The 24,577-nt window shown below is 42.7% G+C and overlaps 2 protein-coding genes and 1 long non-coding RNA gene across 3 annotated transcripts; all 3 read right to left on the bottom strand.

The window, feature by feature from the left end:
* Positions 1-411: 411 nt before the first annotated feature.
* LOC142310677 (uncharacterized) lies at positions 412-1,905 on the bottom strand. The gene is made up of 2 exons (XM_075348259.1): positions 1,255-1,905; positions 412-972 (listed from the first exon to the last, which is right to left on the bottom strand). Exons 1-2 carry the CDS (start codon positions 1,660-1,662, stop codon positions 466-468), a joined length of 915 nt encoding a protein of 304 aa, XP_075204374.1. The 5' UTR covers positions 1,663-1,905; the 3' UTR covers positions 412-465.
* A 2,689-nt stretch (positions 1,906-4,594) lies between these two features.
* LOC142310685 (uncharacterized) lies at positions 4,595-10,845 on the bottom strand. Its single transcript, XR_012754206.1, has 3 exons — positions 10,617-10,845; positions 5,537-5,661; positions 4,595-4,661 (listed from the first exon to the last, which is right to left on the bottom strand). It is a non-coding gene; the product is annotated as an uncharacterized LOC142310685 (long non-coding RNA).
* A 7,223-nt stretch (positions 10,846-18,068) lies between these two features.
* LOC142310679 (anionic trypsin-2-like) lies at positions 18,069-24,166 on the bottom strand. Its single transcript, XM_075348261.1, has 5 exons — positions 24,126-24,166; positions 23,769-23,919; positions 20,332-20,591; positions 19,142-19,278; positions 18,069-18,218 (listed from the first exon to the last, which is right to left on the bottom strand). The coding sequence occupies exons 1-5, from the start codon at positions 24,163-24,165 to the stop codon at positions 18,069-18,071; spliced, it is 738 nt and encodes a 245-aa protein (XP_075204376.1). The 5' UTR covers position 24,166.
* Between the last annotated feature and the right edge of the window lie 411 nt (positions 24,167-24,577).

The following is a 24,577-nucleotide window of genomic DNA, read 5'->3' as shown; positions in this document are numbered from 1 at the left end:
GCTTGACATTACAGACCGGGTCACGACACCGGGATACCTGCAGAAGTAACCCCTTGGCCAGGATCTCATTTCCCCCCCAATCCCTGGGCAACACAGCAATAGGTGGCAGCACAAAGAGCTGTAGGTGGCATAACACAAACAGCACTGACAGTGACAGCACTAGAAGGCAGCAGGGAGAGCACTATGTTCCCCACCACAGCTTTAAAACAAAGAACCCACAAAAACATTCTTATTTAAGAAAAATAAAAAAACACCCACACACACACATTATATATGTGCATCTGTAGCGTTGTGCCATGATGGTGACCTTGACCTCCACCCAACCCTTTACCCCGTGAATAATGTTATGCAGAATTCATGAAAGCTGTACAAAAGTTTGAAATCAAAGACATTTTTTATTACAATTCCCTAACATTGCTTAAACAACAACAAAAACAGCATAAATATTATAACAAAAAACAAAAACTATAAATTTTGGTATTGCTTATTCGAGTCATTTAAATGTTGCCTCTGTGGGCTGAAAAATTGGTTCGTTGGGGGGAACATGGGATACTGTGCGGGGGGGTCATGCTGGAGGTGTGGTGGAGGCTCCATCCTCATCCATGGCACTTGATCCCATGAAGACTGTTGTCGATGTTCTACGTCACACACTTTTGAGGAGTCTGTCAGTTTCCCCTCTGCCGCCTTGTTGAGGGCCTCCAGCATGACCCTTTCGACATGAACTCTTTGTTTGTCATCCAGCTTACGGAGTCTTTCATCCGTAAGCTGGGCAAATCCGCAAATGGATGGTCTGCTGTGCTGATCCAGGATTTTCTTCGCCATATCCATAAGGTCTGTTGAAGATGAGTTGTTCGGCTGCCTCTTACGGGTCGAGGAGATCCGCCGCGGTAATGGAGCTTCTGCGGTCTCCTCGGAAGTCCCGGCAATTTCATCATCACCACCTGTCACTATTGGCCCAGCTTCACAACGATCCTGCGGAACAATAAAAATGATGTTAAAATCAGATATCATGAGCAGCAGGCACAGGGATACACATGCACTGGAAACTAATGGGAGGGGCAGACTAGTACTACAAGATATGAAATGTCATTACACGGTATGAAAATAGAGTGTGGAGAAACTAGCAAAGGAGTATACTTATCTGAACTGGAAGGGATACATTTTGAAATCTGCAACAGTAATCATAGAAAACCGTAGTAACTATTTTCAATTAAATAATGCCATGTACATCAAAAGTTTCACAAAGGTACTTACATCTCCAACTGTGGTGTCAGACCGGACCTCAGGCTGTGTTCCCGGACCCAAGGACAGCGATGTTATTGTCCGTGGTACCTCTTGGTCTCTTATGAAGGCCAGCAAATCGTAGTACCAAAGCTTTGGAACGTAAAGTTCCTCCGTTCCGGCACCAGATTTGCTGGCCTTTTCCACCTTATTTAGTTCCTTTTTATAAACGGTGCGAAGACCCTGGATTTTCTTTCGCACAATCTCTGTCGTAATGGTCTCCATTGGGTTATGCCTCTGGAACAATTCAATAAGCTGCTCATAGGCCTGCTTTTTCTTGTATCGATTGCTGTAATCGACAGACTTTATCTTCCACAAACAAGGCAGGGATTGATACATCTCAATCACCTCCCTTATGAATTCTTGTTTGTTGGAAGACATCTGAAAAAAAAGGAAATTAATGTATTACTACATTGTTATAAACTAAGCACAAGAATATAGCTGCTATAATACTGCCACCTATGTACAACTACTTTAATACTGCTCCTATGTCCAATAATATAACTACTATAATACGGCCCCCTATGTACAAGAATATAACTACTATCATACTGCCCCCTATATACAAGAATTTAACTACTATAATACTGCCCCTATGTACAAGAATTTAACTACTATAATACTGCCCCTATGTACAAGAATATAACTACTATAATACTGCCCCTATGTACAAGAATATAACTACTATAATACTGCTCCCTATATACAAGAATATAACTACTATATTACTGTCCCTATATACAAGAATATAACTACTATAATACTGCCCCTATATACAAGAATATAACTACTATATTACTGCCCCTATGTACAAGAATATAACTACTATAATACTGCTCCCTATATACAAGAATATAACTACTATATTACTGTCCCTATATACAAGAATATAACTACTATAATACTGCCCCTATATACAAGAATATAACTACTATAATACTGCCCCTATATACAAGAATATAACTACTATATTACTGCCCCTATGTACAAGAATATAACTACTATAATACTGCTCCCTATATACAAGAATATAACTACTATATTACTGTCCCTATATACAAGAATATAACTACTATAATACTGCCCCTATATACAAGAATATAACTACTATAATACTGCCCCTATATACAAGAATATAACTACTATATTACTGCCCCTATGTACAAGAATATAACTACTATAATACTGCTCCCTATATACAAGAATATAACTACTATATTACTGTCCCTATATACAAGAATATAACTACTATAATACTGCCCCTATATACAAGAATATAACTACTATAATACTGCCCCTATGTACAAGAATATAACTACTATAATACTGCCTCTATATACAAGAATATAACTACTATAATACTGCCCCTATGTACAAGAACATAACTATATGTACAGCGGTATTGAATATATAACGTCAGGAATAGAAAAGCTATAATACTTCCCCCTATGTACATAGATAAATATAACTAAATATAACTATAATACTGCCACAATATACAAGAATACAGTTGCTATATTAATGTCACGATGTACTAGAATATTGGTATAATACTGCCTAAAAAAATTACTTACCTTTAAGTCAGGAGAATATTAAAAATCCAAGACGAAATCAACAAATTGAAAAAATCACTGCAACAAACTGCGTTCTGAAAAAGCTCAGGTAGAGTGAATGGAAGCGCTACTGCGTCGTCTTTTGTTTGATACGGTCACCCAATCAGGCGACGCTGTAGTGATGACCAATCGGAACAGAGGGGCGTGAAGAAAGACAACGCAAAGCGCTGTAGCGATCACCAATAGGAACAGAGGGGCGTGAAAAGAGATAACGCAAACCGTATCTAGGGGTTAAAACCACACCTCTGACTCGTCGTGCAATGACATGTCTGAAACCACACAACGACCGTCGACGTCGCTATGATCTCTGCTTCGTCGCTGCTTTATTTAGCATGTTTGACAGCTTACTAACGATCATCTATGGTCGCTGCAACGTCACAGAATATGGTGACGTTGCAGCGACGTCGTTGTCGTCGTCGTTATGTGTGACACCAGCTTTAGGATATACTGTGCCCTTATCGGATTGGTTGTACAAGGTTGCTTCTCTTATTGGATGAATTTCAACTTGCATGGATAATGTTCATTTAAATGATGTGGACAGAAAGACTGAGAATATTTACATGTAGTCTGCAATCCAGACTAGACAATGGCCACTGAGGTAATTTACATTAGATTAGCAATACACAACTACATTACAATGAACGCTCAGAAGGGTCAAGCAGAAACAATAGTTTAGCAAACATGAGTTAACACACAAAAGAACAATACGTCTGGCTAGTGTAAGAAATTTAACCCACGACACACATTGAAAAAGTCTGTGTCGTCACACACACTATACAGCGAAGCGCTGTATACAGCAAAGCATGGAATACAGCGGAGCACAGTATATCGTGATGTGCGGTATACAGTGGAGCATGGTATAATGAGGAGCATGGAATACAGCAGATTGCGAAATACTGAGTAGTGCGTTATAAAGCAGAGCATGGTATACAGCGGTGCACGGTATACAGCAGAGCGCAGAGTACAGCAGAACGCAGTATACAGCGGGGGGTGCAGTATAAAGCAGAGTGCAGTATATATTGGGGTGTAGTATACAGTGGTGCACTATGCCAGCGGTCCTCGGTGATACTATAGACATTAGGATCACTTTGCGGCTACCAACAAAATGGCTCCGCACTGTATCCCTAAACTTTATCTTCCCTTATCCTTTTGGAAACACTCAGATTGGGAGGGGGAGGTGACATCACACACAAGAGCAGACTCCGCCCACCTTTACTGCAGCTGTAATGTGAGCTAGTTTTACAGTAGCTCTACAGTAGGATTTCAGCAGCTGCTCCCCCTAGTGTTTACAAGTGGAAAATATCAAACTTTTAATTTTTTTTTTAATATTTTGCTCAATTAAAAAGAAATAATATTTAAACAAAACATTAAAACATTAGTACATTACATTTTTTTCAGATAATGATTTTTTTTTTTTTTTTTTTTTTAACGACTGGTTTGTGGAGTTGGTAAAGTTTCCACTCCTCTAGTTTCCCACACTTGCCCCCAGACTCTGACTCCACAGCCGGGCTAGAAATGATTCCTGCGGAGCAATATACCAATAATATGAAATCAAGTCACAAAGTGATACATTGCTTTTTATATGTTTATTGTGCTCAATCTAAACACATCTGACGGTTAATTATTGCTGATGGTTTCCTCGATCCACTGCAAGTATTTGCTAACTCTGATGAAGATAACAGAACGCCCTATTAGCGGACAGCCAATATTGAATGACATTATTCCTCGGAGTTCTTCATTGCAAACCACAGGATCTCCGGTGTCACCCTGGAAGAAATACACAGAGATTTAGGTGATGTGTTGTACATACATTTTTGTAAGTTGTTTTTTTTTTAAAGTTTAATGGGGTTGTCCATCCCTATTATTAGAAAAGGTCATAAGTACCTGACACCAATCATTTGTTACCAGCCATGGCACCGGTTGGATGAACACTGTGCGCGGAGCTGGAACAGCACAATTCTGCATTGAGCACCGCAGCTCATACGTCATCAATATCAGATGTGTGTGGTCTGAAACGCATCAGCTCCCACCGATATTAGATGTGTGTGGTCTGAAACGCGTCAGCTCCCACCGATATCAGATGTGTGTGGTCTGAAACGTGTCAGCTCCCACCAATATCAGATGTGTGTGGTCTGAAACGCGTCAGCTCCCACCGATATCAGATGTGTGTGGTCTGAAACGCGTCAGCTCCCACCGATATTAGATGTGTGTGGTCTGAAACGCGTCAGCTCCCACCGATATCAGATGTGTGTGGTCTGAAACGTGTCAGCTCCCACCAATATCAGATGTGTGTGGTCTGAAACGCATCAGCTCCCACCGATATCAGATGTGTGTGGTCTGAAACACGTCAGCTCCCACCGATATCAGATGTGTGTGGTCTGAAACGCGTCAGCTCCCACCGATAGATGTGTGTGGCCTGAAACGCGCCAGCTCCCACCGATATCAGATGTGTGTGGTCTGAAACGCGTCAGCTTCCACTGATATCAGATGTGTGTGGTCTGAAACGCGTCAGCTCCCACCGATCAGCTGTTATCTGCGTCCCACAGCTTCTCAGTACAAAACCCATATGGACTCATTGTAGCTTTGCCGTGTGAATTAGTTCTCACTATTAAAGATAATATATAAAGTGACTTGTTCATTACCAGGCAGGGACTTAAGACATCTTCCTGCAATCCTCCACACAACACATTTTCAGTGAGATGTCCTGGAAATGCGGCCTTACATTCCAAGTCAGGCAAGATGGAAACTTTCACACGCGTCGCGCGAACTAGAGAAGAGAAGACAGCATAGAAGTTATGGATATTGGCAAACATTGTGGCTGATATTTTCTATACAATTTAAAAATGAGGAGTAACGACTAGGGATGATCAAATACCTCAAATATTCGGCTTCGCAAATATCCGACGAATAGGTCGCCGCTATGCGAATATTCGATGCGCAATGTAAGTCTATGGGAAGCCCGAATAGTTCCGAATAGTTGTTATTCGGGTTTCCCATAGACTTAGGGGTACTTTGCATGCTGCGACATCGCTAGCCGATGCTTGCGATGCCGAGCGCGATAGTCCCCGCCCCCATCGCACATGCGATATCTGGTGATAGCTGCCGTAGCGAACATTATCGCTACGGCAGCTTCACATGCACTTACCTGCCCTGCGACGTCGCTCTGGCCGGCGACCCACCTCTTTCCTAAGGGGGCGGGTCGTGCGGCATCACAGTGAAGTCACACGGCAGGTGGCCAATAGAAGCGGAGGGGCGGAGATGAGCGGGACGTAAACATCCCGCCAACCTCCTTCCTTCCGCATAGCCAGCGGGACGCAGGTAAGGAGATGTTCCTCGCTCCTGCGGCTTCACACACAGCGATGTATGCTGCCGCAGGAACGAGGAACAACATCGTAACATCGGTCTTTCCGAAATTATGGAAATGACTGACGCTACACAGATTGCCGATTTACGACGCTTTTGCGATCGTTTATCGGCGCATCTAGGCTTCACACGTTGCGACATCGTTACCAGCGCCGGATGTGCGTCACTTTCGATTTGACCCCGACGATATTGCAGTAGCGATGTCGCAACGTGCAAAGTGCCCCTTACATTGCGCATCGAATATTTGCAAATAGTTGAATAGCGGCGACCTATATTTAAGGTATTCGATCATCCCTAGTAAGGACCAATCAAAATCCAAGGTTTATATTACAGCTGGAATGATCATTATGTCGTGGCGCAACCACACCAACAAAGGACTTTCTTTGACTGCTTGGCTAGGGATGAGCGAACACGAACGGTTAGGTTTGTGGTTTATTCTCGAACATAGACTTTTCAAAAAGTCTTTGTCCGTGTTCAGAGTTCAGGTGCTCTTTGTATGATAACAAATAAGAAAATAAAAAAAACTTGGGGTCCCCTTAGTTTTGATAACCAGCCAATGTAAAGCCGACACAAGTATGAGACATTTCGGGCTGCTGCTGACCGGACGTTCTCAGGACAAAGCTCAATAGGATTCAGAGTTGTGGGACATTACACCATTGGATTATGTTGGAGCTTCCATGTTTTCTTTATAATAAATTAGTGAACGAGCGAGAACCGATAACGTAGTGTACGCGGTAATGTGCCCAGGTAAGTTTTATTCCATTGGTAAAACTTTAAGACCACTCTTTGTAAGGCTCAGAGAGCATGTTCTCCTCTATTAGAACCGGAGTAGGAGCTACTAAACTAATCAAGCACGTGGTTGAAGTACATGGGGCCCAATCCATGTGGTTCCTTCACCTTGAGAGAGTTAACCTACCTGATAGAGGAGGTGATTTACACAGACCGCTCCTGGGACGCAAAGCCGAATAGATTAGACATGCAAGGTCCGGTAGGATTTGAGTGAAATGATTTGTCAGTGTTTTTATGATGTATTTTATATATATATATATATATATATATATATATATAAAAATAATTACAGTTCAGGCAAAAATTAAGAGACTGCTGCAAAATTCTCAGTTTTTATGATTTTTCCCTTTACAGGTATATTTTTGAATAAAATGTAAATTGTTCTTTTATTCTATAAATTACTGACGACGTCTCCGAATTTCCAAGCCATAAATTTTGCATTTATCTTCTGAAAATGAGAAATGGTCAAAATAATACAAAGGAAACTAGTTCATAATCATTTACAAACAACAATACTAATAATGTTTTACCTCAGGATTTCAGGAACAGTTCAGAAATCAATATTTAACCATGATTATTAATCCCTTCTTTCCTGCGTCTTGGCCGCTTTCCACCAGTCTTCACACTGCTTTTGGGTGACCTTATGCCACTCTTGGTGCAAAAATGTGAGCAGTTCTTCTTTCTTTGATAAATAAATAAGGAATAACGTTTGGAACACCATGCTAAGTCTGAAAGACTAAAGGGGGCTTTACACGCTGCGACATCGCTAATGCGGAGTCGTTGGGGTCACGGATTTGGTGACGCACATCCGGCCGCATTAGCGATGCCGTTGCGTGTGACACCGATAAGCGATTTTGCATCGTTGCAAAAACGTGCAAAATCGCTAATCGGCGACACGGGGGTCCATTCTTAAAATCGTTACTGCAGCAGTAACGAAGTTGTTCCTCGTTCCTGCGGCAGCACACATCGCTGCGTGTGACGCCGCAGGAACGAGGAAGCTCTCCTTACCTGCCTCCCGGCCGCCATGAGGAAGGAAGGAGGTGGGCGGGATGTTACGTCCCGCTCATCTCCGCCCCTCCGCTGCTATTGGGTGGCGGTTCAGTGACGCTTTAGTGACGCCGCACGGACTGCCCCCTTAGAAAGGAGGCAGTTCGCCGGTCACAGCGACGTCGCCGGACAGGTAAGTATGTGTGACGGCTCTGGGCGATGTTGTGCGGCACGGGCAGCGATTTGCCCGTATCGCGCAACAGATGGGGGCGGGTACCCACACTAGCGATATCGGGACCGATATCGCAGTGTGTAAAGTAGCCTTTAGAATGGTGTTCCAAACGTTATTCCTTATTTGTTAGTAGTTTTTCGTTTGTGAACCTTCCCCACTCACACCTATTGCCAATCCACATAATACGCATATATAGCCTGGGTCTCAGCTTCCCATACACGGTAAGTTTTTTAACTGCATGAGAGGACACACATAAGCTAGGGACCCCAACGTAGAGAAATACTTTGGCGTAGTGTTGGGGCTCTATTGCATTGATCAATTCAGTAGCTAAATTTCTCTTTATTCATATATTCATGGCAGTAATGCAGGTTCCATTTTCCACATTTGTAATAGAATAGGCTAGTATACTTCTTTTTGTTTTTGGAAATACTGATATAAATTGGTGAGACAAAGGCCTAATAGTCCCACTTACTATGTCAGAAAAATGTTTGCTCTTCAACTTGTCTCAACTCAACTAAAAAAACTATTAAAAATAATATAATAGTGATAATGACCTTAAGAAAAGTAATCCTAATGGATGGGGCCAAACTTACATAGCTTGCCCATCTGAGTGACAGAGTTCCTTACTATTTACTTACTGAATTGCCTAGTCTACCAGTGGTGCTATGCCTTTGTGCCTAAAAGACTAAAGATAGAAAATCAGCACAAAGATCATACCATACTATAACAAAAAAAAGTAAAAAGAAAAGTCAATTTTCTTCGCTTATAGAAGTCCATACCCACTTCTGCTGTTGGATGTGTTTCCAAAGCAGGAGACTAAGCACTGGGTACCTGCCACATCACAATGAGTGCCCAAAAACCATTCCATATTGTAGCCAATGCTAGACAATATAGTAAAAAAAGAATCCAATCTCCTTGGGTTATAGATCTTACCAACCTCCTCTGTTGAGCGTGTACCTCCAACCGGAGATTAAGCACTCACTACCGGCCACATCACAATGAGTGGCCAAAGACCATTCCATATTGTAGCCAATGATAGAACGTATGATAAAAAGAGAATCCAATCTTCTTGGGTTATAGGGGATCGTACCAACCTTCACTGTTGAGTATATATCTCCAACTGGAGATTAAGCACTCGATACCGGCCACATCACAATGAGTGGCCAAAGACCATTCCATATTGTAGCCAATGATAGAACGTATGATAAAAAGAGAATCCAATCTCCTTGGTTTATTGTAAATCGTACCAACCTTCGCTGTTGAGTATATATCTCCAACTGGAGATTAAGCACTCGGTACGGGCCACATCACAATGAGTGGCCAAAGACCATTCCATATTGTAGCCAATGATAGAACGTATGATAAAAAGAGAATCCAATCTCCTTGGTTTATTGTAAATCGTACCAACCTTCGCTGTTGAGTATATATCTCTAACCGGAGATTAAGCACTCGATACCGGCCACATCACAATGAGTGGCCAAAGACCATTCCATATTGTAGCCAATGATAGAACATATGATAAAAAGAGAATCCAATGTCCTTGGCTTATTGTAAATCGTACCAACCTTCGCTGTTGAGTATATATCTCTAACCGGAGATTAAGCACTCGGTACGGGCCACATCACAATGAGTGGCCAAAGACCATTCCATATTGTAGCCAATGATAGAACTTATGGTAAAAAGAGAATCCAATCTTCTTGGGTTATAGGGGATCGTACCAACCTTCACTGTTGAGTATATATCTCCAACTGGAGATTAAGCACTCGATACCGGCCACATCACAATGAGTGGCCAAAGACCATTCCATATTGTAGCCAATGATAGAACATATGATAAAAAGAGAATCCAATGTCCTTGGCTTATTGTAAATCGTACCAACCTTCGCTGTTGAGTATATATCTCTAACCGGAGATTAAGCACTCGGTACGGGCCACATCACAATGAGTGGCCAAAGACCATTCCATATTGTAGCCAATGTTAGAACTTATGGTAAAAAGAGAATCCAATCTTCTTGGGTTATAGGGGATCGTACCAACCTTCACTGTTGAGTATATATCTCCAACTGGAGATTAAGCACTCGATACCGGCCACATCACAATGAGTGGCCAAAGACCATTCCATATTGTAGCCAATGATAGAACTTATGATAAAAAGAGAATCCAATCTTCTTGGGTTATAGGGGATCGTACCAACCTTCACTGTTGAGTATATATCTCCAACTGGAGATTAAGCACTCGATACCGGCCACATCACAATGAGTGGCCAAAGACCATTCCGTATTGTAGCCAATGATAGAACATATGGTAAAAAAGAAAATCTAATCACCTTTGGTTATAGGAGTTCATACCAACCTCCATCGCTGAGTATGTTTCTCGAACGGGAGATTACGCACTCGGTACCGGGCACAATGCCATTAGTGGGCAGAGAGATACTTTGGGTTCTGTTGTTGAATTTAGCCGCCTGGGAAAGTTTAACCAACATTATGTCATTATCTATCAGAAAGGAGTTGTAGTTTGGATGAGGAATCTTCTTTTTAGCAGAAATAATCTGTTCTGTTTCTTCCGGATTGTCAATGCTGTGTCTTCCGAGTCTGACCATGATTTTTCTACAAGTGAGGAAAGTCGATATGTTTAGTCTCATGAATGGAGATTGTATGAGGACTATACAGTATATCTTATCCTATAACTTACGACGTGAAGCAGTGAGCAGCAGTGACCACCCATAGGTTAGTAATCAGGGCCCCTCCACAGAGGTAGTTGTAGTCACTGCCAGTCAGGGAGACCTGATAAGGGACAGAGCCCACGTCACTGGTTTGGCTTCCTACGTTCTTGTCACCATTACTGAAGGGTAAAGCCGCTGTTTGTACATAAAACATTGCTGTAATATATTGTAAACTATCAAGTCAGCACTACAGATTAATTAATCGATTTTATGCAAATTTTAATACACAGTGTGCAGAATTATTAGGCAAGTTGTATTTTAAAGGATTTTTTTTTATTATTGATCAACAGCTATGTATGTTCTCAATCAACCCAAAAGACTCATAAATATCAAAGCTTAATATTTTTGGAAGTTGGAGTGGTTTTTTTTAGATTTGGCTATCTTAAGAGGATCTGTTTGTGAAGGTAACTATTACTGTGCAGAATTATTAGGCAACTTAATAAAAAACAAATATATTCCCAACTCACTTGGTTATTTTCACCAGGTAAACCAATATAACTGCACAAAATTTAGAAATAAACATTTCTGACATGGAAAAACAAGACACAAAAAAATTAGTGACCAATATAACCCACTTTCTTTCTGATGGCACTCAGCAGCCGACCATCCATAGATTCTGTCATTGCTTGATCTGTTTACGATCCACATTGCGTGCAGCAGCCACCACAGCCTCCAGACACTGCTCCCAGAGGTGGACTGTTTTCCCTCCCTGTATATCTTACATTTTATGGAGGGACCACAGGTTCTCTATGGGGTTCAGATCAGGTGAACAAGGGGGCCATGTCATTAGTTTTTCATCTTTTAGACCTTTAACGCTGTAGAGTAGTTGGATGCATGTGATGGAGCATTGTCCTGCATGAAAATCATGTTTTTCTTGAACGATACCGACTTCTTCCTGTACCACTGCTTGAAGAAGTTGTCTTCCAGAAACTGGCAGTAGGTCTGGGAGTTGAGCTTCACTCTATCCTCAACCTGAAAAGGTCCCACAAGTTTATCTTTGATGATCCCAGCCCATACCAGTGCCCACCTCCACCTTGCTGGCGTCTGAGTCGGAGTGGAGCTCTCTGCCCTTTACTGATCCAGCCTCTGGCCCATCCATCTGCCCATCAAGAGTCACTCTCATTTCATCAGTCCATAAAACCTTTGCAAAATCAGTCTTCAGATATTTCTTGGCCCAGTCTTGAGGTTTTATCTTATGTTTCTTGGTCAGAGGTGGTGGTTTTTCATCCTTCCTTACCATGGCCATGCCCCTGAGTATGGCACACCTTGTGCTTTTTGATACTCCAGTAACGTTGCAGCTGGGAAATATGGCCAAACTGGTGGCAAATGGCATCTTGGCAGCTTCACGCTTCATTTTCCTCAATTCACGGGTAGTTATTTTGCGCCTTTTTTGCCCAGCACGCTTCTTGCGACCCTGTTGGCTATTTGCCATGAAACGCTTGATTGTTCGGTGATCACGCTTCAAAAGTTTGGCAATTTCAAGACTGCTGCATCCCTCTGCAAGACATCTCACAATATGGACTTTTCAGAGCCCGTCACATCTCTCTTCTGACCCATTTCGCTAAAGGAAAGGAGGTTGCCTAATAATTAAGTACAAAAAAGAAGAAACAAAACCGCTCACCACTGCAGAGACAAGCCTGAATATATCCTCCTGTTAGTCCCCTTTGGTCCGGCACGGATTACGGCAGCAAGCCGGGAAGATAATAGAAGAAAGCAGTGGAAAAATCCAGCTGGACTCCAAAGGGATAAATAAAAATGCTTCTTTATTTATATCAACTCGATTAAAAATATATATCCATTTCTCAAGTAAAGACACCGGCTTGTTCACACTGATGCATGGCAGATGTATACTACTACGCGTTTCGGCGGAACGCCTTCCTCAGGTCAACCTGAGGAAGGCATTCCGCCGAAACGCGTTGATATAAATAAAGTTGATATAAATAAAGAAGCATTTTTATTTATCCCTTTGGAGTCCAGCTGGATTTTTCCACTGCTTTTGCCTAATAATTAAGCACACCTTATATAGGGTGTTGATGTCATTACACCGCACCCCTCCTCATTACAGAGAGGCACATCACCGGATTTACTTAACTGGTAGTTGGCTCTCAAACCTATACAGCCTGGAGTAGGACGACATGTATAAAAAGTATCATGTGATCACAATACTCATGTGCCTAATAATTCTGCACACAGTGTAGTTTCTAATCTTTAGGAATCCACTAAAGATGATGAATGCAAACTATTTGCAAGTTGATTCAACATTCGCCATAATGTCCGAGTTTCCGAAGAATATGGCTGTTATTAGGTCTGATATCTAATATATGGAAGTGGTTTCAATAACAACAATAATAATAATAATAATAATCTAAGCAATGAAGGTATTCGAGGCGAGGGTGAAAGTCTCCACTCACCAGCAAGTCCCAGGACTGAGAGGAGGAGAAGACACTTCATGATGACCCGAGGAAGAACATCTGAGGGGCAGCGATGGATTTTATCCCTCTTTACCATCTTATCTTCAGATAATGTCTGATCTCATGGAGCCAAATCCGGGAAAATATGTATTCAAGGAAATGTAGCAGAAGGTTGGACTTGGCTTTCACTCCAAGGGAGCATAAATTATTGCATTGTTTCACCATATTCTATTTTAGATGTTTTGTCGGTTTCTTGGCCTTAGTTGTACTTTGCCTTCCATATTAAAACTTGTGATAACGGATGATTTGCAACAATATCTTCCTGCTATTGATGTAGATGAGGTTTGTTTTATATCTGAGAATTCATTTTTTGGGGGGATTTTTCTCTCCTTATTTGTTAGTAGGGTCTTTTGACAAAAAGCTGTTAATAAAGGGTCCCTTAACTATGACCTTCAGAGATGGAGGCAATAAGTGATCCATTTCCCTGCAGCCCCATTCAAATAAATCAATAAATGTGATGGTAGACATTGAAGGAAATTTGTATCCCTATGAATTCACTCTTTGATTACAATCCCTGTTTTACCTTCTGCCTTACGTTTTGTCTTAATCCTGTGAAATACAGCTTGATGGGGTGAGATCTGGTGAGGACTCGACCATTGCAGGATATTCCACTTCTTCGCTTTCGCAGGATGTTTTGGGTCATTGTCCATCTGTCTGTGAAGCGCCATCCAATCATTGCTGCATTTGGTTGAATCTAAGCAGAAAGTCTCGCTCTGTGAATTCAGAATTCATCCGGCTGCTTCTGTCTTCAGTCACATCATTAATGACCACTAGTGACCCAGGGTGATTGGAAGCCATAGATGCCCGGCCAGCACACCACCTCCGCCATGTGTTATAGAGGATGTGCTGTGCTTCGGATCCAAGCCTTTTCCAGACTTTCTTCTTCCATCATTCTGGTGCAGGTTGATCTTAGTCTCATCCATCTTCTGCTGCTTCTCCAGAACCGGGCGGCTTCTTTAGATGTTTTTTGGTAAAGTCTACTCTGGTCTTTCAATTTTTTCAGGCTGATTAATGGTTTGCACCGTGCAGTGTGTATGGGGGTCTAGGGCTCTGCCAAGCCCATAAGAAAATGTATTGTGTTGTGTCTCACAAACAACTGTTGTATTTGGTGTGGCCACTAGACGGCAATGTTGTAGCATTCGCTTCCCTGGTTCCTTCTGGGTAGAAAAAGGGTTAATTGCAGGGAGGAGTGTAGCTGATAAAAAGGGCAAGCAACTAGGAAATGACAAGGAGAGTCCCCAGTGAGGAGAAAGAGAACTATAGCTGCGGCTGCAGTGGGTCTAATAGGCCAGAATCCCGTTTGAGGTAATTCGACCAGACCTTCAGGGTCAGAGGCGGACACCGGACACGCAGGGTCCTGTGCGATGAAGGACTCAATGTAACTGCTTCACTAGAAGTGGGTTTTAGTCCGTGCGGTCTGAGTGGCGTCCATTTCCATGGAAGGAATACCCAAAGAACCCCTTCAAGAGACAGACAGTTAAGCCTGCTTTACACGAGTCGATCTATCGTGCGATAGCATGAGCAATCGTACCCGCCCTCGTCGTTTTTGTGTCACGGGCAAATCGCTGCCCGTGGCGCACAAACTCGTTTAACCCCCGTCACACGCACTTACCTTCCGGACGACCTCGCTGTGGGCGACGAACGTCCACTTCCTGAAGTGGGAGGGACATTCGGCGTCACAGCGACGTCACACGGCAGCCGGCCAATAGAAGCGGAGGGGTGGAGATGAGCGGGATGTAAACATGCCGCCCACCTCCTTCCTTCCATTAAGCCAGCGGGTGCCGTGGGACGCAGGTAAGCTGTGTTCGTCGTTCCTGTGGTGTCACACGGAGCGACGTGTGATGCCACGGAAACGATGAACAACCTGCACCCATGAAAATAAACAATATTATGAAAGTTAACGACGAGTACACGACTCATGATTTGTGAGCAATACTGCGTCGCTCGGAGGTGTCACACGAGACGACGTTGTCCGCTATGCCGGATGTGCGTCACGAAAACCGTGACCCCAATGACATATCGCACAATATATATCGACTCGTGTAAAGCCCGCATAAGTGTGACCCTAAATAGAGGGTGGGAACCGAACGTGAGAGCAGAGGTTGAACCTGCCGCATATAGTGAAGTCCTTAGAGGAGATGAGGGGCTTAGAGATCTTCTTGGAGGCTCAAGTGCCAGGGAAGTGGTCGGCCTGTAAATTGCATTTCGTGTCTGTTGCTATGGGAAACCCCGTCGAGGTTAAAGACTGTGCCCACATATTGTGTGATGAAGATGTCTGTGAGAAACTGTCAAGTAGAGTATCGGTGACTAAAAGAAACCTCCACGTGTCTGGTTTACTGTGTCAGCAGATGAATGGACTTTTAGTGCTGTGTTGCATTGGAGTGGTGACTGGGGTGCAAGGAGTTAATGACAGGCCACGTTGCGGCCAGGAAGCCTCTGCAATGACTACAATGGCCCCTGTTAGCCACCCCAACACAGTGAACTCCCTGTATTTCCTCTCATGAAGTCTTCTCTTTATGGTAGACTTTGATAGTGAAACATTGACTTCCTTGAGAGTGTTTTTCTCTTGGTTGGATGTTTTGAAGGGGTTTTTCTTCACCATAGAAAGGATTCTGCGACCATCCACTATTGTTGTCTTCCAAGGATGTCCAGGCCTTATTGATTTCCCATGCTCACCAGTGTGCTCCTTTTTTGCAGAATGAACCACACTGTTGATTTGGCCGCTCCTAACATATTTGCTCTCTCTGATGGATTTCTTCTTTTTTTAAGCTTAATATGGTTGTTTTCTCTTTCATTGAGAAATCCTCTGGCCGAAACCACTTCCGAATGCAAATGCTGCACCTAGAATCAGCTCCAGACCTTTTACCTGCTTAATTGATGAGGGATTCATGAAGTAACACTCCAAGCACAAATAAGATTAGCGGCAATCATCCTCGGTAAAAAAGACCTTTCTTCTTTATTAATACAAATTCATAAAATAGCAGCCACGGAGCTTCTGCGAGGGAATGGAAGAGGGCGGACCCATAGAAGCATTCATCATCCTGTTTGCACCCTCACCCCCTTCCCTCAAGGATGCCCAGTGACTGCTATCTTATGAATTTGGAAAGAAGAAAGGTTTTTACCACGGGTGAGTGTCGCTGATCTTTTTTTCTCTTGGACTTTTGTTTTATCCTTATTTGGGTTTGAAAAGTAGAGCCCCAACACTTCATCATGGAGCCCCTCAGAGGAGTATGTATCTCTTTTTTCTTTTGGGCTATAGGGGTTAAGGACTCTTTCCTATCTGGCTATTCTTTAGAGCCTTAATCTCAGGTGCAGCTCTTTGTGATCACTCTCCTTCGCTATAAATTCACATGTGTCTTATGTGATGCCAATTGTAGAATCTCATCATTCTTATGCTTACGACTTAGTAATGAGCCAGTCTTTAGAAGAAGCTGAGGAGTTGCGACAATTGCAGCTGTGGTGTTGTCTGTATTAGAGGAGCTTGAATTGTTTTCATTTTTGTGTCTGTCTCCCTCCCCTTGTGTTGTATTATGTAGTGGTGAGACTAGTGCTCTTGCCAGCCTTCTCACTAGCCAGGGTGAGTACAGGCAAGTAAAGCCCTAGGCACGTGATCAGCATTGAAGGGAAGGAAATAGGGATGCCAGGCAGTGCAGGGACCGCCACTGCCCATCATTATATCCTGTTCCCAGAGTACCGTGAGTGTTGCGGTGCATGATGGGAGTTCCCTTATACCCCGGTAGTCACTGCATGATAATAGTGTACTGGAAAATGGGGAAAAAAATTGCAAAAAAAAAAAGTGTGACTCCACAATATATTTTTTTTTAATTTACCATGTTTATTATATGGCAGTATGACTCCCGAGGTCAGTACCAATTGGTGGATACCAAGCACGTATAGTTTTTTGAGTTTTTTTGTAAGTGGTGAAAAAAATTCGAAAAGTTGTCAAAAATAAATAATTCTCTTTTGTCGCCATTTTCCAAGACTTGTAATGTTTTATTTTCTGGTATCTTGGGCTCTGTAGCTTTTTTTTTTTTTTTGCACCAGAGCTGATGTCCTTATTGATATTATTTTGGGGAAGATACAATGTCCTGATCACCTCTTATTGCATTTTTTACAATGTTGCAGCAATGAAAAAAACCCCATAATTGTGCCTTTTTGATTTTTTTCTCGTTACGCATTATCGATCAGATTATGGTAATTTATTTTATAGTTTGATAGGTTGGACATTTTTGAATGCAGCTATACCAATAATTTAATTTTAACCCTCTGCTGTCAAGATAACCCATCGCGATCACATGATGGGGGCACGGATGGGCGGGATCAATGACGCACTTCCTGTCTGCACGTGTTAAATGCCGCTATCAGAGAAAGATGTGGGCACGGAGGGGGAAACACATCAAAGGCAGAAAGACAACCTAGGACGTACATGTGCATCATTTTTAGTCATGGAAGGAAATAGATAGGAGGATGATTATTATCCACTGTGAAAATTACACATTGATCATTCATAATCATTAAGGAGCCGCGGATAGTCAGTGACAGTTTATTATAGAGACGATCACAACATCCTAAACTCTAAATCTTGAGTTGCCGTCATCTTCCCGCGACCCTTTAATTGTTGGCAATGATTTCATTAATCCAGTTAACATAGTTGCAGAGTTTAGTGTAGACTCCGGGGTAATTGGGCTGTGCACATCCATAACCCCAGGACACGACTCCGTGCACCTCTCCATTACAAGCCACAGGACCGCCAGAGTCACCCTAAAGAGAATAACCAGGACGTCAGTATGTACACAGTGACTGCAGCAGCAGAATAGTGAGTACAGCTCTGGAGTATAACAAAGGAGGTAACTCAGGATCAGTAATGTACTGTATGCACACAGTGACTGCAGCAGCAGAATAGTGAGTACAGCTCTGGAGTATAATACAGGAGGTAACTCAGGATCAGTAATGTAATGTATGTACACAGTGACTGCACCAGCAGAATAGTGAGTACAGCTCTGGAGTATAATACAGGAGGTACCTCAGGATCAGTAATGTAATGTATGTACACAGTGACTGCACCAGCAGAATAGTGAGTGCAGCTCTGGAGTATAATACAGGAGGTAACTCAGGATCAGTAATGTAATGTATGTACACAGTGACTGCAGCAGCAGAATAGTGAGTGCAGCTCTAGGGTAAAATACAGGAGGTAACTCAGGATCAGTAATGTAATGTATGTACACAGTGACTGCACCAGCAGAATAGTGAGTGCAGCTCTGGAGTATAATACAGGACGTAACTCAGGATCAGTAATGTAATGTATGTACACAGTGGCCGCACCAGCAGAATAGTGAGTGCAGCTCTGGAGTATAATACATGATGTAACTCAGGATCAGTAATGTAATGTATGTACACAGTGACTGCACCAGCAGAATAGTGAGTGCAGCTCTGGAGTATAATACAGAAGGTAACTCAGGATCAGTAATGTAATGTATGTACACAGTGACTGCACCAGCAGAATAGTGAGTGCAGCTCTGGAGTATAATAGAGGAGGTAACTCAGGATCAGTAATGTATGTACACAATGACTGCACCAGCAGAATAGTGCAGCTCTGGGGTATGCAGCAATGTATTTACATGGTAATCTATGTAGATTAGGTTAGTATTATACAACGTAATTATCTTATGGAAAGCTCAATTCACCTGACACGAGTCCTTTCCACCCTCTGGATAGCCCAGACAGATCATGTTCTCTGTAATTTCTCCTGGGTAGGATTTTTTACAATCTTCATCAGATACAATAGGAACGTCCACACACTGCAGGATATCTGGGTTAGTATCTAGAAGAAAAACAATATTCTGTAGTAAATGTATCACATAGACTTCAAACCCAACATATAAAGCTGAGATATGTATGTATGTATGTATGTATGTGTGTGTACCGTATGTATGTATGTGTGGGTGTGTATGTATGTATGTATGTATGTGTGTGTACCGTATGTATGTATGTATGTGTGGGTGTGTATGTATGTATGTATGTATGTGTGGGTGTGTATGTATGTATGTATGTATGTGTGTGTACCGTATGTATGTATGTATGTGTGGGTGTGTATGTATGTATGTATGTGTGTGTGTGTACCGTATGTATGTATGTGTGGGTGTGTATGTATGTATGTATGTGTGTGTGTACCGTATGTATGTATGTATGTATGTGTGTGTGTAACGTATGTATGTATGTGTGGGTGTGTATGTATGTATGTATGTGTGTGTGTACCGTATGTATATATGTGTGGGTGTGTGTCCGCTAAAGGAATCCGCACCGTCGCATTTACAATCCTGAAATTTTGCACAGACTCCTCATTTGACTCACAGAACATCATAGACTATGTTTTGAAGAGTAAATTTAACCCCGCGCTTTACAGTTATTCACAAAAAAACCTGCTTACATTAAAGTGAATGGAGCTGGGAGCTACAGGTTTTTAATAGGAGCTGTGATTGGTTGCTATAGGCAACAAAGGACATTATTAGTATAAGAAGCTTATGTGTGAGGTAATATGATATTGGTGGAGAGATGGATAGAGAGAGACAGAAAGAGAGAGAGAGAGAAACAAAGACAGAGAGACAGACAGAGATACAGAGATAGAAACAGACACAGAGAGACAGACAGGGAGATGGCTAGAGAGAACAGACAGAGAGGGACAGACAAAGAGAGACAGAGAAAGACATAGATGGATAGAGAGAGAACAGACACAGATAGAGACAGACAGGGATAGAGACAGTCAGGGATAGAGATAAAGACAGAGAGCAAGATTTTTCTTAGCCCCGTCTAGAGGGAAATGATCCTCCTAATTTTTTATATTGACCATTGTTAGAATACCCATTCATAAACTTACATCCGGTGTAGCCCCAGCCAGACACTAAGCACATGGTCCCGGCAGGGAGGCTGCTCTCAGGGAGACACTGGTCTGGAAGCTTGATGGGTTGGACTACGCTGTTCAGCTGGGCCGGGACTGACAGCTTGATCAACATGATGTCGTTATCAATCAAGTAGGAATTATACTTCGGGTGTCGAATGACCTTTTCGGAGTCAATGTATTGTTCTGTTCCCTCGGAAAGTTTTATGTTATTTTCTCCAATCCTGGACTGAATTCGTCTATAACAGAAGAAAAGAATCAGAGTCAAGTATTTCTGCTTATTTTATGTTTTCTGATGAAAGATCTGGAGGAGACACCAAATCTTCTTCAAGACAAACACCCAAAGTTGCCGTGAAAAAATGTTTTTCTAAAGAGAAGGTGGTCTTAAGATCAGCGTGCACTCCAAAAGTCTGTAGCATTTCGGTTGATTGAGATTGACTCTGATCATACGTTGCTGCTATGTACTAAGGAGAGACCATGATAGGGGTATTCACTTCTCTTAAAAGAGGACATATTGCTAGGAAATGCTTGAATTTCTGAGACCCAAACTGGCATGAAGAGTGAAGGATCTCCACTACGTATGAGCAAATCTTTTGAAATTCATACTCAACAGCTTCTCCAATTTTTTTTAAAAATATTTGCAATAATTCTACTCTGAAACCTTCAATATCCCTGAAATAGTTGTGTAAAACTCTGAGGTTCTCATGGCCAGGGATAGAGGCTATACCAGATGTATAGGACAACACACAGGAAGGGGTGAAGAAATGCGTTATAGCTAGGGAAAGAGGAAAGTGGAGCTGGTCCTTGGGTCCCTCACCACCCTAGGCAGGTTGAGCACCTATGTGCCAAGCCGGATACCTGACCCTAGTGCTGGGCCCTAAATAGGGAATGGGTGGGATGAGCTCTTCTTCAACCCTACTAAATGCTAAAGGTGGTGTCACACACAGCAACGGCGACAACGACGTCGCTGATAAGACACCATTTTCTGTGACATAGCAGCGATGTTGCTGTGTGTGACATCCAGCAATGACCTGGCCCCTGCTGTGAGGTCGCCGCTCGTTGCTGAATGTCCTGCTTCATTTTTTGGACCTTGCTCTCCCGCTGTGAAGCAAACATCGCTGTGTCTGACAGCGAGAGAGTGACGAACTGCAGGGAGCCGGCGTCTGGCAGCCTGCGGTAAGCTGTAACCAAGGTAAACATCGGGTAACCAAGGGAAGTGCTTCGCTGGTTACCCAATATGTACCTTGGTTACTAGCGTCCGCCGCTCTCAGGCTGCCAGTGCCGGCTCCCTGCTCCCTGCACGCGTAGCCAGAGTACACATCAGGTAAATAAGCAAAGGTTTGCTTATTAACCCGATGTGTACTCTGGCTAGGAGTGCAGGGAGCCAGCGCTAAGTGGTGTGCGCTGGTAACCATGGTAAATATCGGGTAACCAGCAAAGGGCTTTGCTTAGTTACCCGATATTTACCTTAGTTACCAAGCGCAGCATCGCTTCCACGCATCGCTGCTGGCTGGGGGCTGGTCACTGGTCGCTGGTGAGATCTGCCTGTTTGACAGCTCACCAGCGACCATGTAATGAAGCAGCAGCGATCCTGATAAGGTCAGGTCGTCGTCGTGATCGCTGCTGCGTCGCTACATGTGACCCTAGCTTAAAGGAAGAAACAAGCAAACAATACCGGGGAAGTATGATTGCAATCATCAGAGTCTTGGTAGATAGCAAAAGACAAACACTGATCTGAGCAGCAGCAACCACAGAAGTCTCTGAAGCAACAGAAGACGACCTTTCCAGAACTCAGCAAGGAACAAACACTACACAACACAGCCAGGAAAAACTATAAACCGCACCAAATCACCCTAGGGTGAGGTTTACTAAGGAAGTCAGAGATTGGCAACTGAGAGGAAAAACTCAGGGTCATAAAATCTGCTGCTATGCCTATGATTAAGAACGTTGCTCAAAATGCGTGAGACGTTTAGGGGCTGCATCCCCACATGAATTTTTATTCTTGACATAGAAATAGAATATTGAAGATTTTAATGAAGAGACACCTGATGCTGGAATTGTCTTTCCTCTTTCATTACATGCTGCCAATCTCTGGGATTTTCCAGCACTCTCTGCCACTGGATTGTCAGTGACAAGCCATGACAGATCTGTGTTAGAGGTCCCCTAAGACTGTAACCAACCATTTTCAAGAGCTTCAATGCAAACACTTAATAATGTCAAAATGACTTAAACATATATGGCTATGGTTAACCAAAAGACTACTGTTCTTCAATGATCAGCTGTCACACACTATATGACAGTTTATTTAGTATTTTATGACTTTTTCTTCCTATGATTATAGCTATGTTGTGAGCTGTGACACTTTCTTGCTGTCCTGACTCAATAGCTGCTGCATTCTTTGTCTCTGCTTTTATACTGGCTATAATAGTTCCTTCTGATTGGTTGTGCTATACCATGTGATACTTGCAAGGTATTATGGGAAAGTACTCCAGGCTGTGTCCAAAGTTATGTGATTCTACTCTGGCTGATGCAATCTTCTGCAATGTGCAAAGTTGCAGTGGAAACTTTTGGCGAATCCCACATTGTTCGAATTAGCAGAGTTAAGCAAATTTGTAAAAAATCCACATGAATACAATTTGAATTGAATTGATTCACACATTTTCTTCAGTTTTTCTATGTAGATGTACCCCACTGATCACCCATTATGCAAGGGAACTCAATTGAATGGAGCTGACTTGGTACTCTGGACAGCTGGGCGGTGAAGCGGACTGGCTCCAAATCCATGCACAATCGGATGGTCTGCAGCAGCTTTGTGCAGGCCCTTTCATTCATAGGATTGGTAGTGACATCTTTGCACTTGTCACAGACAGTATGTGATGCTTGTCACTACTTACGGGTAGTACAAACAGTAGAGTAGTCAGGAAAGTCGGGGTCTGGTAACAGGAGGACACGTAAGGACACAGGGAGCACACAGAAGCATAGTCAGGTCATAATCCAAGGGTCAGATTTCCGGGAACTCCCGTAATAGATTGTGGGAGAAAACAGAGACGTGTTCAGGTAACGCTCCGAGGTCAAAAGCCAGGAGGTCACAACAGCAACAGGGAGCAGGCAGAGAGGAGTCAAGCAACAGTCTGGGGTCAGGAAACAAAGATCAGAGCACAGGCAGTAACACAGGACAATAGCACAACTACAGAACCAGAAAGTACGACTGGCGAGGTTCTGGGAGAGCATGATCTGCTAAAGAAGCAGAGCAATTACCCAGATTATGGAACACCTGAGCAATCAGCACCTCCCAGAACCTGCATGGAAACCTGCACTGTCAATCAACCTGCCAGCCAGTAGCCCAGGAAAACACAGCAGAGCATCTACTAGTGTGCAAGATGCTCTGCACAGAGGAATCGGGACACAGTACTTACGATTTATAGCAGTGAGCAGCAGACACCACCCATTGCTCGTTGATCAGGATTCCGCCACAGAAGTGATAGCCGGAATTGAGAGACACCTGATACGGCAAACTGCAGGCGTAACCGCCAACTATCTTATCATCATCAATAAAGGGGGTGGCCACTGAAAATAAAGACTCCAGTCCATTAGTATGAAAATGATAAACTTCTATATATAAAAAATAATATTCAAAATAGTAAAATATAATCAATATCAAATTACCAACATAAAAACAATAAATAAAAAGAGAAAAAAATATATTTTCCAATACCTATTGTCTATATTCCCCAATAAACCATTAAGGCTCTTTATTCTAAGCAAATACATACCAGCGAGGCCCAGAAGGGACAGGACTATCAGGATCTTCATTGTCACTTAGAACTTAGAACTGAACGTTATGGGCCACCAAAACGTTTTTATACCTTGGTTTATCAGGATTCTTATCATCTGTTTGGTTGGCTCATGTGTTTTCCACTAATTGTGGAAAATCCAACAGGTGGTTTGGTCGGGAACTTGCCTCTTTGCCAACTTTCCAGCTTGCGAATGGAAATATCTTCTCATGTGCACCGTAGACCTAAAACAGAGATAGATATGGAAGCGTTGTAAACCAGAACTATTCCGTACAATGGAGGTAGACATGTTGAGGCATCTTTCATCCACGTAAAGGATCTATAGTATTTTCTGACCACAAAGGTAGAGCTAGGCAATATGACCACAATCTGGACATTACCGGCCAAAGCTTGAAATATTATTCAAAACCGAAATCTTCATGGCTGAAATA

Source organism: Anomaloglossus baeobatrachus, chromosome 5 (genome assembly GCF_048569485.1).
Source record: "Anomaloglossus baeobatrachus isolate aAnoBae1 chromosome 5, aAnoBae1.hap1, whole genome shotgun sequence".
NCBI lineage: Eukaryota > Metazoa > Chordata > Amphibia > Anura > Aromobatidae > Anomaloglossus > Anomaloglossus baeobatrachus.
Note: the sequence above shows the minus strand (reverse complement) of the source record. Positions and strands in the feature narration are given on the sequence as shown.